Below are 16,897 nucleotides of genomic sequence, written 5' to 3' on the forward strand. Positions count from 1 at the left end.
GTTTCTCGCTGTTTCGAACATACTGGCTAGTGTGGGCGGTTCTATTTCAAGCCGCCGTCCACATTGACACTCCGAAAGGATTCACCGCCAAGTAAGTTATAGTCCCATACACAAAAATCCCACTTGAGGCGTAAGTGTAGGACTGTAGGGGCAAACAGTCCTAAAGGATAGGTTAAGCTTTAACAAATCTACGAAGTTACCTTTAGTACCCATTCCGGAACCCATCAGAGACGGCATCCACAGTGGCGTATAATTTTTTCGGGGGCCTCCTGCAAGACTTTGTCTGGGGGGCCTTGGGAGAATATACCTAACGGGGGAGTGAATGCTCCAAATTTAAGGCACTTGAAGCCTGAATGTGTCCCTGCGGTGCCCCTAAACTGGGGTTAGGATATACGCCAGTGGGTATCTACTCGTATAAAGCTGTCTACACACATAGTTGACGATGTACAACTATGTTTTCGAAGCAGTGTGGACAGTTTCGGTCGACATCGATCCACGGCCGTCGACTATTCTGGACACATCTTAAGAAAAAGACGAAAAGAAAATCGGAATACAACCCAAGTTGTATTACTTAGTATTGTTGCTAAGATCGAATGAGCCCGGATTACTTCAGGCCAGTAGGTAGTCCAGTTACTTCATTTCTAAACCACTCGGGTTCTTAATTTCAGATTCATGACCAACATGTGGGCTATGTTCGCCGTGGTGTTCCTTGCCATATACACTGCCAACTTGGCTGCCTTCATGATAACCCGGGAAGAGTTCCACGAGTTTACTGGAGTGGATGATGTTCGAGTAAGTCCACGAAATGTGTTGGTTAGTCAGTTAGTTAGTTAGTTAGGTGGTTAGGTTTTTAGTTGCTGGAGAAATAAGACTACACTCCCTTGGTCCTATGGACCCATCCAAGGGAGGCGGCTACATTCCTAGGTCTACTGGATGAAGACACGGATGTGGAGATCATGATAGCCACACTGTCCTCACGTGAAGTGATAGTAGTGTAGCTGAACGAAATTACCTACAATATTATGGGAAAACTTTGAACTACATCTTTCTGACTCCCCATGAGCTCACGTGTCGTGATAGTAGTGTGTATCTACCTTTACCTACTCGTAAAATAAGAACTCACATCGTTCAACCATTTATAATAATAATAATGATAATAAACTCTTTATTGTTAAACATTCATACAATACATAAAGTACAAATTTAACAAAAGGCGGGATTATTGCCCTAGGCAATCTCTGCCATCCAACCCAACCATTCAAATTCTCTTTTTCCTCCCTTTACAGATCAGGAAGCGGACGATCTAAAATATCTGTACTTCAGACCGTTACTGCCATAGAGTCTACTCTTTCTAGTTCTGTTAATATTTTCATTACTGCATCTTTCTGTGGACCAAAAAATTTTGGGTTATGGAAGGTAGGAGGTACCTACCTCCTGAAAGCTCCGAAAATGCTAAGGTCACAAAAATCATTTTAGGTCTGCCCAAAAAATGTTGACGAAGTAAAAATATAACAAGCTATTTAATAAAATTTCGGAGCTTTCATCACCATAAATGGACCTACTATAGTCAATCGTACGTACCGACCTGGTGGTCCGTTTTAGTCCCTTTTTTTGTCGTCTTCACCTTTTCCCCCTTTTGGTTTACCTTCCTTTCGACCACTGCGCAGGGTTAACAATTGCCCGCCACAAAGTTCGTCGCCCTCCACTTGCTGCGGGTTTCGAAAAAAAGTCAACAATGTTGATAATCCTGCAGAGAAGTAAGTCCGTGTCACCTTTGGTTTTAGCTTTTGATGTAGCTTTTTGGTTGGCTGAAGATTCAAAATTCGTGGTGCACCAAAAGAACACCCCGCGCACTGACATAAATTAGTGACAGGCTAAGGAAAATATTGGAAAAAATGGAAATTTGGGACCGAAGAAATGATTTTTTTTTTTAAACTGCCCTAATTTTATTATACCTTATGTAGTATAAGTACTCGGGAGGATTACTGTAAATGAACTTATAAGCAACATTTTGCGACAGCAAAAAGCAACATCTATGGGTTTATGGAGTTGTTTGAGGGTTTTTAAGGGCCCAACAATTTCTTCAGTTGCTTTTAATATTTTTGCTTTTTATTTTGCATATTTTTGGACATAGATCTGTACCCTACTGACTATTTTTTGGGAGTTGATTTGTATTGTGTGACTTTCTGTTAAATTTGTCTTATCAAATAATTAAAATCTTTATCTCAAGTTAAAATTTAAACATATGATAATTAATTACATACCTCGTTTGCTGTTTCTTATTCCCATCATGCATTTGTTCGTCTGTTGTTATGAATGAGTATCTTGCGTTTTTGATATTTTTTGCACTGCATGCTTGATGCCCTTTGTTGCATTTATTATTTTAAAACTCACACTCCTCATCTAGAGGTAAATCCTTAGATAGAACAAAGTCATGAAGGTCAAGCAAGAAAGTTATTCACAGAATTTTGGAGGGATTTTTCTGAAAGGAACTTGAAAGATTTTTAGGAAATGAACAAATTTCAAAATAGGTACTTGGACCATTTGGCACTCGTACTCACATCCAAATTGGTTCATTTTCATGTCAAATTCCTCAAGATCTGAGATTTTTTTTTTTTTTAGTTGATCAGTTTTTGAGAAAGATTCAATTTTGAGCTACAATCAGAAAAAAAGCCCCCAATCCAAAAGTGTGACGTCATTGTCTGCCTCATTTCAGATTCATATCAGCGGCCGATCTACTCCGGAACCGCCCGATTCAAAGGAGTCACTTCAGTCCGAAAGATTTCACGAGTCGTATGAACCTATCATCTGACCAAGACGGACAAGGTGAACTTCTGCGCCCTCATCAGTCGGGTAGGTCCGGGCATCAGTCGTGTAAGTCCGGTCATCAGTCGGGTAAGTTCGGAAACAATAGTAAAGGTCTACGCCCTTATCAGTCGGGTAAGTGCGGAAGCAATAGCAATAGTTTCATTGACAAATTAAAAAGTCGTGTTGGTAATACAAGCGGCCATAAAGCTAGCTATGCACTACAAAAGATAAAAATCCCACATTATATTTGACGCAGCCTTAAAAGATTGTTTTTCGCCTAACCCCGATATTTTCCCATTCCAGAGCATGGGTCAGTCGCTCACGTTCCAGGGTGCCGTGTACAAAGCCCAGGACATCTTGCGTCGACACCGCTGCAAGGACCCGGTATGCGATTCCCACCTGTGGAAGATCCGTAGTGAGTTGGATCTCGCCCGGGTGAGGGTGAAACAACTGGAGAAGCAACTCGAACAGCACGGCATCAAGCCCGTCAAACGGTGAGTTGGACAACACATTTTATTTAACAAGTTCCCATTTATTTGTTATTCGATACAAATTTCAATACATATAAAAAAGTATTCAATGGATGGTGTATCTCTCCGTAAAAGCAGGTGCTTGTGCCACGGATGGGGAACTAGGACTTGAACTGTTGGCATAATAGGACTTTTTAGTCTTAGCTGACAGTATACAATATACAAATAAGGTTGATTCCCATAATCTTGAGGGGGGCGTAGGGTCTTAACAGCTCAATACATACCTGAAACTGTTGGTGCTCAAAGGTCTCTAAGATCGATCGATGGCCGGACAACTCTTGGTGGACACAGCTTAAGGTTCAAAAGACACAGCAGTAATCCTTGAACTTTATAAAAGAGAGCATCATACCATATTAGACCAGTAGGATGGGAATTTGGGAATAAAAGTGGGTAGTTTGGCGATGCGCCAAACTGAACATACACTTCATCCATAATCTTTTTTTTTTTTTTTTTTTTTTTTTTAATACATTTTTTTAAATCCGTTGTTTTTTTTTACGCAGATCTGTTTTTTTTTTTTTTTTTTTTTTTAATACATGTTTTGAAATCCGTTGTTCTTTTTTACGCAGATCTGACTCCGACGCGCCATCTTCTCCAATGTACGTTTGGTGACAGTTCCCATTTTTTAAATTTCCCTGTCTTTGAAACACCCTATATTACCTCTATTTTTAACACCCTTATTCATTTCATCACCACTTTTTTACATTTCTGCACCCACCACTCCATAATTATATTTTCTACATATTTTCTTTCCTTCCTCATTTGGTTAATCTTGATCATGTTTACATTTCTTTCTTGTTTAACCTATGAAAGAAGTTAAATACATTTGAGACTTGCAAAAAAACTAATTAAAAACCAAGAGCATATTTTTTAAAGGAAAAATGGTAGTAGACGTGTGCCTGTTTGAGATAAGAGGTTTTCAAAACTTTGTAGATACAAGAGAGGAAAAATACCTACGTGTACAACTGTACATCTTGTATCTATCTTGGGCTCTCCAACACATTGGCAAAATAGGACTTGAAATGTTGTCATAAGAGTCTTAGGTGACAGCATAAATAAAGCATATACTGGGCGTTCAATAGTATTTTAGATACAAACTATATTTCTATAACGTTCAAAAGGGACACCAGTAACTTTATAAAAGAGCACCATAAGGATCATACCATATTAGCTCAGCCACTCACTATCAGGTAGACCTGACAGTTACACCTGATTAGGTCCTCCTGTCAGGACTGCCTGATAGTGTATGGCTGTCCTTGGATCCATAGGATGGGAATATAAGTGGGTAGTGCGATCCGCCAAAGTGAACATACAATTAATTGATCTTTTGGACATACACTTCAACTTCCTCTGGTTTTTAACACATGTTTTGAAATCCCTTGTTGTTTTTTTTTACGCAGATCTGACTCCGATGCGCCATCTTCTCCAATGTACGTTTGGTGACAGTTCCCATTTTTTAAATTTCCCTCTCTTTGAAACACCCTAAATTACCTCTATTTTTAACACCCTTATTCATTTCATCACCACTTTTTTACATTTCTGCACCCACCACTCCATATATTTTCTCCATATTTTCTTTCCTTCCTCATTTGGTTAATCTTGATCATGTTTACATTTCTTTCTTGTTTAACCTATGAAAGAAGTTAAATACATTTGAGACTTGGAAAAAAACTAATTAAAAACAAAGAGCATATTTTTTAATGGGAAAAATGGTAGTAGACGTGTGCCTGTTCGAGATAAGAGGTTTTCAAAACTTTGTAGATACAAGAGAGGAAAAATACCTACGTGTACAACTGTACATCTTGTATCTATCTTGGGCTCAGAATCTCAAATACCAAAATTTTCTTCTTGCTAACGCAGAAAATAAGCTCTAAAGATACAATTTAAAATATTTATTACATTGAGATTAGATGCACTTCTCCGGGTTAAAAATATGCTCTGCTAATCAAAGAAGGACCACGCCCACAAAATTTCTTCAGAATAACATTCTTAGTTGGATGGAATCAAGGAGCTTCTTTATAGCTCCATGGATGGAAGAGATCACTATATGTGTTCTGAGCGAGCATGAAACTGTAGAAATTGCACATCACACAGCTTCATCACAACAATTCTAGAAGCTTTCCTGTGAACGCGATAGATATTATGTAGGTATTAGAATTGTTTAAAAATTAATTTGAAGAACTAAAACATAACTGAAATGATTTTCCCTTTTTTTCGAAATGCTGCTCATTCTATTTTTTATAAACGCCTAAAATTCAGTCTTTTGCCTTGTGTTTGTTTTCGCCTGGTAAAAATCCTTAAAAATCCTTGAAAAAGAAAAATAAAAAAATAAACCCAAATAATAAAATGTCCATTTAAAAGGGTCTCCCAGACTTGTCCCTATGGGCTAAGGGTAAAGAGAAAGAATATGTAAAGCGGGTTGTATAAAAGTTAAAATTGAAGGCGCTTTATGGAGCATGGACATGTTGAATATGAGCAAGAATGAAATAAGATTATTAGTAGGATCTCTAAAATAATAAATGGTCCCAAACTCAAGTTCATATTGGAAAAAAAAAAAAAACTGAAATATGAAAGACTGAATTTTAGGCAAACATTCAACATTGAAATGTAAATACTGAAATGGGAAGCTTGAAGAGTTCAAAAAAATTAGATTAGAAGGCGTTTTTTAACTATTCAAAACAAAGATACTAATATTGAAAGTTGCCATATTTATGATGGTTCACAAAAGAGATTTTAGGTAAATAAATTATTGTGGATTTCACAAAAAAGATTATTACATATTAAATTATTATTGTGAATATCACCAACCTTTTTCGCCCCTAACAGCCTGTTAGCTTAACGACCATGCTAAGCCTAAACAAATCAAATGGAATTTAATCAATTTGACAGGCTGTTAGCTCAACAGGTTTTCTAGGGTCTGAAAAAATATTGGTCAAATCCACCCTTAGACTATTTTTTTTTTTTTTTTTTTTTTTTTTTTTTTTTTTTTTTTTTTTGGGGAAAAAAATTTTTTGTATGGGGGAGGGGGGGTTAGGAGGAATTTTTTTTTTTTTACGGCAGAATAATATTTTGTTCCAATTTTTTAGAACCTCTTCAACTTCCCCCCTCACGTCAACATGCTCATCACCGTGCTGCTGTCTCCATGGAAATCTCTAATTTGTAAATTATATATTTTTATTTGAAAGAAAAAAAAATCCAACAAAAATAAAAGCCCTTCTTAAAAAAGGGTCGATTGCACATGGCGTTTTCTAGTGCACTGGTTACAAAATCTGATTAAAAAAAAAAAAAAAAAAAAAAAAAAAGGACGAAGGAAGGAGGGAAGGAAGGAGAAAGAGTGAAGAAAGGAGAGAGAGAGAGATGTTTTCTCTCGGGAGTCGCATTTTCCATTATTGAAATTTTATTGAGAAAATCCCCAACTTTTCTCGAAAACACACAAATGTAATCCTACAAATTGAAGCCATATTTCTCTCCATGTACCTACTTGTACATAATGTTAGGTATGTACGTAATACGTATGTACTTACCTATAAGATATCTTTACTTCCTCTCTCTCTCTCTCTCTCTCTCTCTCTCTCTCTCTCCTATCCTGAAAAATACAGTGACTATTTTTCTTCCTATTATTCAGTACCAGTAGATACTAGGTACCTAGTGCCAGTTACCTAAGTAACTCCCTTATTTTACCCTCTTATTTGTAATGAATTTTCGTCCTTCTGCCCTCTGAATGGTGAGCTGTCAACATAACACCTACCTATCACCTAACCTACCTACAATAACTTCAATGTTTGTGTCCATGTTTAGGTCACACTCACGAGGTCTTATGGCAGCTTTATTTTTTCCAAATTTTCTCATTAACCCTTTCGCGTCTCCTGTCCACAGAACGGCAAGTGGAACGGCCTCATCGCCGACCTAGTCAATAGGAAGACGGACATGGCCCTCACCTCCCTTGTGATCAACTCCAGACGGGAATCAGTGGTGGATTTCACGGTACCCATCATGGAAACCGGAATAGCCATTGTAGTGGCGAAGCGAACGGGAATCATTTCCCCCACCGCGTTTCTGGGTGAGTTCGGGTGCCTTCGGGTCTGATCGGACTGTGTCGAAGGCCTTGTTAACCAACATCTGTTAATGTCAGTCTAGATAACTTGGAGAGATTGAATTCGTCGCTTCCTCCTACTTCTTCTATGTTCTAAGCTTAGCTGTAAGCTTGGTTTTTAGGCTAAGGCGCTAACTCGCGGGTTTCGATTCTCGCTACGGACAAACTGTATCCCAAACAGATAAGATTCGTTCTCGGAACGGGAAAGGAAAGCATAGAAAATAAAATCAAATCATGAATTATCTGTGGTAAACAGAGCGTTTTCACAATTTTTGTGGATATCACAGCATTTAAGTGCCTCCTTTGCAATTAATTGCCATATTTCAGTAATATTTTTTCACTGGTAATGCCACCACTGGTCGCTACTCGATCAAAGTAGCTCATCAATTGTACTCACGAGGCTAAGCACACCCCGAACTCCCAGCACAACCGAAAAAACTTTGACCCCTCAGGGAATCGAACCCTGAACCTCCGGCGTGCCAGCCTAGTGTGATACCTACTCGGCCACGGACTTTCTTGATAATCCAGAACAAATTGAACGATTTCCCAATTTCCCCTGTTTATCAACCTCAGAGCCACTTTCTCCTGGTTATTTTCAGAGAGCTGGACGCTTTCATCTACGACGGCACGGTGTTGGACTATTTGTCGAACCCTGAACCTCCGGCGTGCCAGCCTAGTGTGATACCTACTCGGCCACGGACTTTCTTGATAATACAGAACAAATTAAACGATTTCCCAATTTCCCTTGTTTATCAACCTCAGAGCCACTTTCTCCTGGTTATTTTCAGAGAGCTGGACGCTTTCATCTACGACGGCACGGTGTTGGACTATTTGGTCTCTCAGGACGAGGACTGCCGTCTCCTAACGGTCGGCTCCTGGTATGCCAAGTCCGGCTACGGACTAGCTTTCCCGAGGAACTCCAAGTATGTTCAAATGTTCAACAAACGGCTGCTGGACTTTCGAGAAAACGGTATGGCATGTTTCTTAAAGTCTGTCATATCTCAAACTAGGGTATCTCAAACTAGGGACCTCAAAACGTTTTTTGCCACTAAAAACTGACCATCGAAAATTTGACCGGATTAGTAATTTCCTTTCTATAGGATAAGAAAAAAAAAAAAAAAAAAAAAAAAACGTGTACAGTGTTACCAAATCCATCATAGTATTGGTTCAATGTTTTTCTTTCGCAGGTGACCTCGAGCGGTTGCGTCGCTATTGGATGACCGGGACCTGCAAGCCGGGCAAACAGGAGCACAAGTCCTCCGACCCGCTCGCCCTCGAACAGTTCTTGTCCGCGTTTCTCCTCCTCATGGGGGGCGTGGTCTTGGCGCTAGTTCTGCTCGTGGTGGAACACGCCTACTTCAAGTACGTGCGCCACCATCTGGCCAAGACGGACAAGGCGAACTTCTGCGCCCTCATCAGTCGGGTAAGTCCGATTATCAGTCGGGTATTCCGTTTATCGGTCGGATAATTCCGGAATGTGAACTCTCATCAGTCGGGCAAGTCCGGAAACAGTAAGGGGCGTGGTCTTGGCGCTAGTGCTGCTCGTGGTGGAACACGCCTACTTCAAATACGTGCGCTATCATCTGGAGTCGGAGATAAAGTGTTTCTATTACAATTACATACCTTTTTTTTATTTTACTTAATTTATATTTTGTTCATGACTTTTATTACGTGTGCCAAAATATTGAATATATTTGAATTATTTTTAATGTTAAAACATATTGACAAGGATGTGTTTTTCTTTTCGAATTTATTCTTCTTGCATTAATTAAAAATTTAGTATGATCCTTTTGATCCACATGCAAAGTACCAAATAGAAAGTAAATACACCGTTCTTTTTTAGACATAATAATATAATTATTCTCTTCATTTGCCATCTTTGTATTTATGAAATAAAATTTAAATAATGCATTTTATCCAATGTGAGAGTGATACATTATACACTTGTAAATATGTAGACCATATATATACCTTATAGGAACAACCCACAGGGTCGATAAAAACAGCACATTTGCCATCATAATCTGCATCCATAAATGTTCGACCAAAAGCGATTTAAAAAAGACCAAATTTAACACATATTCAGCTGCGGGACCACAAAAAGGTAAACCAAAAATTTATACAATTTGATTGGTCCATTTTAACTTTGATAAGATTAGCCAATCATAATCATCGGTTTGGCCAAGGACACGGGTGTGTGAGACCAGTGAGTTTTGGCATGACATCTACGGATGCAGTGACGTCAAATGTGTTTGAAATTGTAAAGTTTTTAATATAAAATTAACAAAAAGTTTTAATACTCAATAGAATTTTAGAGGTTTAACTAAAAGTCTGGACTTACAATGGTGCGTTGCCAGATATCACACTGGCATACAGTGACAACATTGTAAACCCAGATATAGAGAATTTATCTATAGGTATATCACTAAGGGGATTTATAATGAGTGCCAAAATTTTGAAATAAAGGAACCTCGAGAAAATCTTTCATATTTTAGAGGACGAAAAAGCTTTGGTGACATGGTATAAAAATAAATAAGAAAACAGTGTGGTATTATGATGACCTAATGTTGAAGTTGAATTATAAATAGGTATCTAGGGAAGGAAGGGCACAATTCAAATTACATTTCTATTGGATATTTCTTCTTTTTCTTTATCCATTTATCTGACAATAAGAAACTCCTGATTTAAGGTCCTTTTTGGCATGTAATAATAGGTAAATCATTTTATACTTTTCAATGCCTAAATTATTAGGAAAGCAGTAGGTATTGTTCGTTTCCCCAGACATGTAAATTAATATTGTCCAGTCTGAATCGTGTGATCTGCTCAATATTAGTAGATTATATTAGTAGATTTTTAATAAATAAGTAGGACCTATTTATGTAAAAAGTAATTAAAAAATCATGCACCACTATTATTCCTAGATCCTAGATAAATTATACCCAAGTAGGTATGTAAAATGGCCGATAAATTACATATCTATTTAATATTTCTTCTTTTTCTTTATCCATTTATCTGACAATAAGAAACTCCTGATTTAAGGTCCTTTTTGGCATGTAATAATAGGTAAATCACATTATTTGGAAATATATAGCATTCCCCGATTCCTTTAATATGACTTTATAGGTACAAACGTATAAAATTCTGCCAGCCCAATAAAATTATGAATTATTGATTGTAAATTTAGTAATGCTAGAATATACATCAATACCAATAGGTATCTACAATGTCCGAGTTGCACTTTGGCATTAAGCCATCTGATTGATTCAAAGTCTTTAACTAATTCAGATGGCTTAATCTATAATTGAATAAAGCTAAATTTCAAAATGGGCCCTCGGCCATTTTACATACCTACTTGGGTATAATTTATCTAGGATCTAGGAATAATAGTGGTGCATGATTTTTTAATTACTTTTTACATATAAATAGGTCCTACTTATTTATTAAAAATCTACTAATATAATCTACTAATATTGAGCAGATCACACGATTCAGACTGGACAATATTAAGGTTGAAAATATGCTCTGCTAATCAAAGAAGGACCTCGCCCACAAAATTTCTTCAGAATAACATTCTTAGTTGGATGGAATCAAGGAGCTTCTTTATAGCTCCATGGATGGAAGAGATCACTATTTGAGAATCATGCTATTAAACATGCCAAAATAATAAATTATTAAAATAAACAAAATAATTTTGTGGGTGAGCTTCTTTACTAAATGTGATGTCATATAACCTATTTATTTTCATATTATTAAAATTTTCAGAGAAGACATGAAAATTTTCGATTATTTTAGAAATAATTAAAGATTGTCATGGAAAAGCTTAATTTAAAGAGGAAAAAAAAACCTGAACTTCTAAAATCATTTAAATTTTCATGTCTATTTTTGTTCCCTACTTTTAATTTAGTGATATACCTAATTGCTTTGAGCTTGGATCAATATTATTGATTTGTTTCTAAACATAATTTAACCATAAAAATGTTTACAACTCATATAAATAAAATACTTCTTCCATCAGACCTACGTAAATGAGATTTTACAATTTTGTCCCCTTAATTTCTTTTCTGAATGAGCAATGCTCTATCTCTATGCCAAGTAGCTTTATCGGTCAAGTGTCTGAAGACAAGGTATTCTAATTCATTCTCCAGTTATGCTACTTGACAAAGTATCCCGTTAAAATATTGGTCATGTTGAAAGACATATGATTTTTGATCCAAGACAAAGCTTTTCTCCTTTCAAGTCTGTTTACCTCGGTATTGATTGCATCATGATCTTTGGTTTTGGTCTGTCGTGAGAGCCTAATGCCATGAAAGCTCTTGTTTTGTCATTTCTGTCCGGGGGGGAAATGGCCGAACGATTTGGTTCATGTACAATGATGTAAAAACAAATGCTCATTATTCATTCCGCATTTTAATTTATCAGTATTATTTTATCTAGGTATTATTATAACAGTAGGTACGTTTTGTTCCTTTTCAATTTACTTCCCCAAATGCCATTATTAAGTTTTATTAATTGGTATTGTAAAAAATAACCTGAAGGAAAGGTAATTACGTTTTACTTACCTTATCATTATTTTTAAATATTCAAATGAAATTACAAGTAATTTTACTTTTATTTACTTTTAATCATGTACCTACTTATCTCATTATCCCTAATTAGTTCCTTACCTTTTTAATGGTTACAATATTTGTTTGTTTATGATTTTAATTTTTACTAGTCAACTTATTTTATTATTTTGATTTGTTTCCTGGTATTCTAAGGTATCAAAAATGTTGGTATTCTAAGGTATCAAAAATGTAACTAGGTAGGTACCTACTTATTTTAAGCTAGTTTTTAAATGTGATATAATTATAACTCTATTGTAATTTTATTTTCCTGTTTTCCTGAAAAAAAAAAAAAAAAATCAATTTATCCTAATTTTAAACAATTTATTAATCAGTCTTATAAAAATAAAATAAAAAGTGCATTCTACATACCTACCAAAATGAAAGGGTGAGTGGCACGGAATGTGCCAAATCTTGAAATCTTTACGAGAGTCTTTAAATCTACCTAAGTAGCTAAGTACCTATGAAATATTAATTATCCTAGAATATCCAGAAAGTTGAAAATTACTTTCTTGGTTGAATAAATTATTAGATGTAAATAATAAATACTATTAAATACCTACTTCAGTATTAATATTTCTGCTTGATAAATTTACATTTCAATTCTTTTTCCAATAGTGGGGTGACTCTGGTTTTATTTTCACAATGTTTGTTATATTAGACGCGTTTTGGTCACTTTTATGTTTATTAGTTATCACAAAGAAACATACCTATGGATTTTGTTTATTGTTCCCGTTATATTTATATATTGTACAGGGTGGTCCGATATAAAGTTAGTCCTGTATTATCTTAATGGTAGAAAATGGCAGATGTAAATTTTTCATGTTATTTTAAGCTATTTTGGATCTAGTTTGTAAACTTATTAGGATCACACTTCTTGAGGGTTGTGGGTTGAAATTTGGTTATTCTTACAATTCTTTTGAAAAAGGTTAAGGTAGCATCGCAAAAAGTTAAAAAAGTACCTAGAGAATGCTCAATGCTCTGCCACATTCGATTATAATTATAAGATTTGCAAGCAAACGGATCACACTTCTTGAGGGTTGTGGGTTGAAATTTGGTTATTCTTACAATTCTTTTGAAAAAGGTTGAGGTAGCATCGCAAAAAGTTAAAAAAGTACCTAGAGAATGCTCAATGCTCTGCCACATTCGATTATAATTATAAGATTTGCAAGCAAAAGAAACTGATTTTAATCGCACCCTGTATGATGAAATTATCGTTCACTTATTTTTAATGCCCCGGACTACAGAATCATGTTAAACTGTTTGTTAGTTAACCTTTAAGCATGCTTGTTGACTGTTTAAGCACAGTCTCCAAACATTCAGGGGTCATTTTAACATGAACCCGTGGAGTCGGAGATCCGGACTACAGAATCATGTTAAACTGTTTGTTAACCTTTAAGCATGCTTGTTGACTGTTTAAGCACAGTCTCCAAACATTCAGGGGTCATTTTAACATGAACCCGTGGAGTCGGAGAACCCAACCTTTTCTTCAGAATTGAGATGCCTAAAGATTACAAAGAATACACACTAAAGATACGAGTTTCCAGCAACGGATTTCAAGACTTTCAAGAAATGCGTTTCTCCAGTGTGCATTCAGTCTAAATCTCGCGATTTTAAGAGCATGCTTTTTGTAATTCCAGGACTGAAATACAAGAGATGGAGACAGTGCTATGATGGTAGCTAAACTTCCAAAAAGAATATGTGTTCTGTCATATTTCTCTCCATGTACCTACCTACTTGTACATAATGTTGGGTATGTACGTAATACGTATGTACCTACCTATAAGATAATATCTTTACTTCCTCTCTCTCTCTCTCTCTCTCCTATCCTGAAAAATACAGTGACTATTTTTCTTCCTATTATTCAATATTCAGTAGATATTAGGTACCTAGTGCCAGTTACCTAAGTAACTCCCTTATTTTACCCCCTTATTTGTAATGAATTTTCGTCCTTTTTCCCTCTGAATGGTGAGCTGTCAACATAACACCTACCTACAATAACTTCAATGTTTGTGTCCATTTTTAGATCACACTCACGAGGTCCTATCGCAGCTTTATTTTTTCCAAATTTTCTCATTAACCCTTTCGCGTCTCCTGTCCACAGAACGGCAAGTGGAACGGCCTCATCGCCGACCTAGTCAATAGGAAGACGGACATGGCCCTCACCTCCCTTGTGATCAACTCCAGACGGGAATCAGTGGTGGATTTCACGGTACCCATCATGGAAACCGGAATAGCCATTGTAGTGGCGAAGCGAACGGGGATCATTTCCGATTACCTACAATATTATGGGAAAACTTTGAACTACCTACATCTTTCTGACTCCCCATGAGCTCACGTGTCGTGATAGTAGTGTGTTTCTACCTTTACCTACTCGTAAAATAAGAACTCACAACTCACATCGTTCAACCATTTATAATAATAATAAACTCTTTATTGTTAAACATTCATACAATACATAAAGTACAAATTTAACAAAAAGGCGGGATTATTGCCCTAGGCAATCTCTGCCATCCAACCCAACCATTCAAATTCTCTTTTTCCTCCCTTTACAGATCAGGAAGCCGTACAGTCACAAGCCAAGCTTCAGGTTTGGCACCACGCCCGAGGGCCACGTTAACTCTGCCCTGGGCAAATACTTCAAGGAGATGCATGCCTACATGAAGAGATTCAACAAGTCCTCCGTGGAGAAAGGCGTCGAAGCCGTCCGAAGTGGGTGAGTAGAATAGAATAGAAAAGGAAAGCATAGCATAGAAAATAAAATCAAATCATGAATTATCTGTGGTAAACAGAGCGTTTTTACAATTTTTGTGGATATCACAGCATTTAAGTGTGTAATTAATTGCCATATTTCAGTAATATTTTTACACTGGTAATGCCACCACTGGTCGCTACTCGATCAAAGTAGCTCATCAATTGTACTCACGAGGCTAAGCACACCCCGAACTCCCAGCATGTCGTCTTCACCTTTTCCCCCTTTTGGTTTACCTTCCTTTCGACCACTGCGCAGGGTTAACAATTGCCCGCCACAAAGTTCGTCGCCCTCCACTTGCTGCGGGTTTCGAAAAAAAGTCAACAATGTTGATAATCCTGCAGAGAAGTAAGTCCGTGTCACCTTTGGTTTTAGCTTTTGATGTAGCTTTTTGGTTGGCTGAAGATTCAAAATTCGTGGTGCACCAAAAGAACACCCCGCGCACTGACATAAATTAGTGACAGGCTAAGGAAAATATTGGAAAAAATGGAAATTTGGGACCGAAGAAATGATTTTTTTTTTTTTTTTTTTAAACTGCCCTAATTTTATTATACCTTATGTAGTATAAGTACTCGGGAGGATTACTGTAAATGAACTTATAAGCAACATTTTGCGACAGCAAAAAGCAACATCTATGGGTTTATGGAGTTGTTTGAGGGTTTTTAAGGGCCCAACAATTTCTTCAGTTGCTTTTAATATTTTTGCTTTTTATTTTGCATATTTTTGGACATAGATCTGTACCCTACTGACTATTTTTTGGGAGTTGATTTGTATTGTGTGACTTTCTGTTAAATTTGTCTTATCAAATAATTAAAATCTTTATCTCAAGTTAAAATTTAAACATATGATAATTAATTACATACCTCGTTTGCTGTTTCTTATTCCCATCATGCATTTGTTCGTCTGTTGTTATGAATGAGTATCTTGCGTTTTTGATATTTTTTGCACTGCATGCTTGATGCCCTTTGTTGCATTTATTATTTTAAAACTCACACTCCTCATCTAGAGGTAAATCCTTAGATAGAACAAAGCCATGAAGGTCAAGCAAGAAAGTTATTCACAGAATTTTGGAGGGATTTTTCTGAAAGGAACTTGAAAGATTTTTAGGAAATGAACAAATTTCAAAATAGGTACTTGGACCATTTGGCACTCGTACTCACATCCAAATTGGTTCATTTTCATGTCAAATTCCTCAAGATCTGAGATTTTTTTTTTTTTTAGTTGATCAGTTTTTGAGAAAGATTCAATTTTGAGCTACAATCAGAAAAAAAGCCCCCAATCCAAAAGTGTGACGTCATTGTCTGCCTCATTTCAGATTCATATCAGCGGCCGATCTACTCCGGAACCGCCCGATTCAAAGGAGTCAAGTTGATCAGTTTTTGAGAAAGATTCAATTTTGAGCTACAATCAGAAAAAAAGCCCCCCATCCAAAAGTGTGACGTCATTGTCTGCCTCATTTCAGATTCATATCAGCGGCCGATCTACTCCGGAACCGCCCGATTCAAAGGAGTCACTTCAGTCCGAAAGATTTCACGAGTCGTATGAACACGGTGTCGCCCACTTTCAGGTAAAATTAACCGGTTGAGATGTTCTCCACCTCGGCTGTCCCCTACTTACCCTTTGATGACCGATTTAAACTGTGGTTTACAGCGAGGTTTAGACGTTCGTTAAGGAGAATGTCTAAAACATATTTTGTGGTTGGCTTTTTCAACAAGTTAAACTTGGCCTTTATATCTCCCATTCAGAAGATTAGATAAGGTTTATGTGAGTAGGCGGGTTGCCTGTCGCCGAATGGTGAAAAAACCCAACCTTTTCTTCAGAATTGAGAAGCCTAAAGATTACAAAGAATACACACTAAAGATACGAGTTTCAAGCAACGGGTTTCAAGACTTTCAAGAAATGCGTTTCTCCAGTGTGCATTCAGTCTAAATCTCGCGATTATAAGAGTATGCTTTTTGTAATTCCAGGACTGAAATACAAGAGATGGAGACAGTGCTATGATGGTAGCTAAACTTCCAAAAAGAATATGTGTTCTCCTATGCTTTTTGTAATTCCAGGACTGAAATACAAGAGATGGAGACAGTGCTATGATGGTAGCTAAACTTCCAAAAAGAAT

The 16,897-nt window shown here is 36.7% G+C and overlaps 1 protein-coding gene across 1 annotated transcript; it reads left to right on the forward strand.

Moving 5' to 3' along the window:
* Positions 1-2,811: 2,811 nt before the first annotated feature.
* LOC103520460 lies at positions 2,812-16,816 on the forward strand. The gene is made up of 6 exons (XM_026831569.1): positions 2,812-2,853; positions 3,112-3,302; positions 4,736-4,765; positions 15,040-15,129; positions 16,244-16,348; positions 16,749-16,816. The coding sequence occupies exons 2-6, from the start codon at positions 3,115-3,117 to the stop codon at positions 16,780-16,782; spliced, it is 447 nt and encodes a 148-aa protein (XP_026687370.1). The 5' UTR covers positions 2,812-2,853; positions 3,112-3,114; the 3' UTR covers positions 16,783-16,816.
* The last annotated feature ends 81 nt before the right edge of the window (positions 16,817-16,897 follow it).

Source organism: Diaphorina citri, unplaced genomic scaffold (assembly GCF_000475195.1).
Source record: "Diaphorina citri unplaced genomic scaffold, Diaci psyllid genome assembly version 1.1 scaffold3652, whole genome shotgun sequence".
NCBI classification, from domain to species: Eukaryota; Metazoa; Arthropoda; class Insecta; order Hemiptera; family Psyllidae; genus Diaphorina; species Diaphorina citri.

What these genes read in the sequence shown, in the direction of transcription:
- LOC103520460 (XM_026831569.1), top strand. Translation starts at nt 3,115, where the DNA reads ATGGGTCAGTCGCTCACGTTCCAGGGTGCCGTGTACAAAGCCCAGGAC. An exon ending in GGCATCAAGCCCGTCAAACG is followed by an intron (nt 3,303 to 4,735) that starts GTGAGTTGGACA and finishes TTTTTTACGCAG; the next exon opens with ATCTGACTCCGATGCGCCAT. An exon ending in GTTGATAATCCTGCAGAGAA is followed by an intron (nt 15,130 to 16,243) that starts GTAAGTCCGTGT and finishes GCCTCATTTCAG; the next exon opens with ATTCATATCAGCGGCCGATC.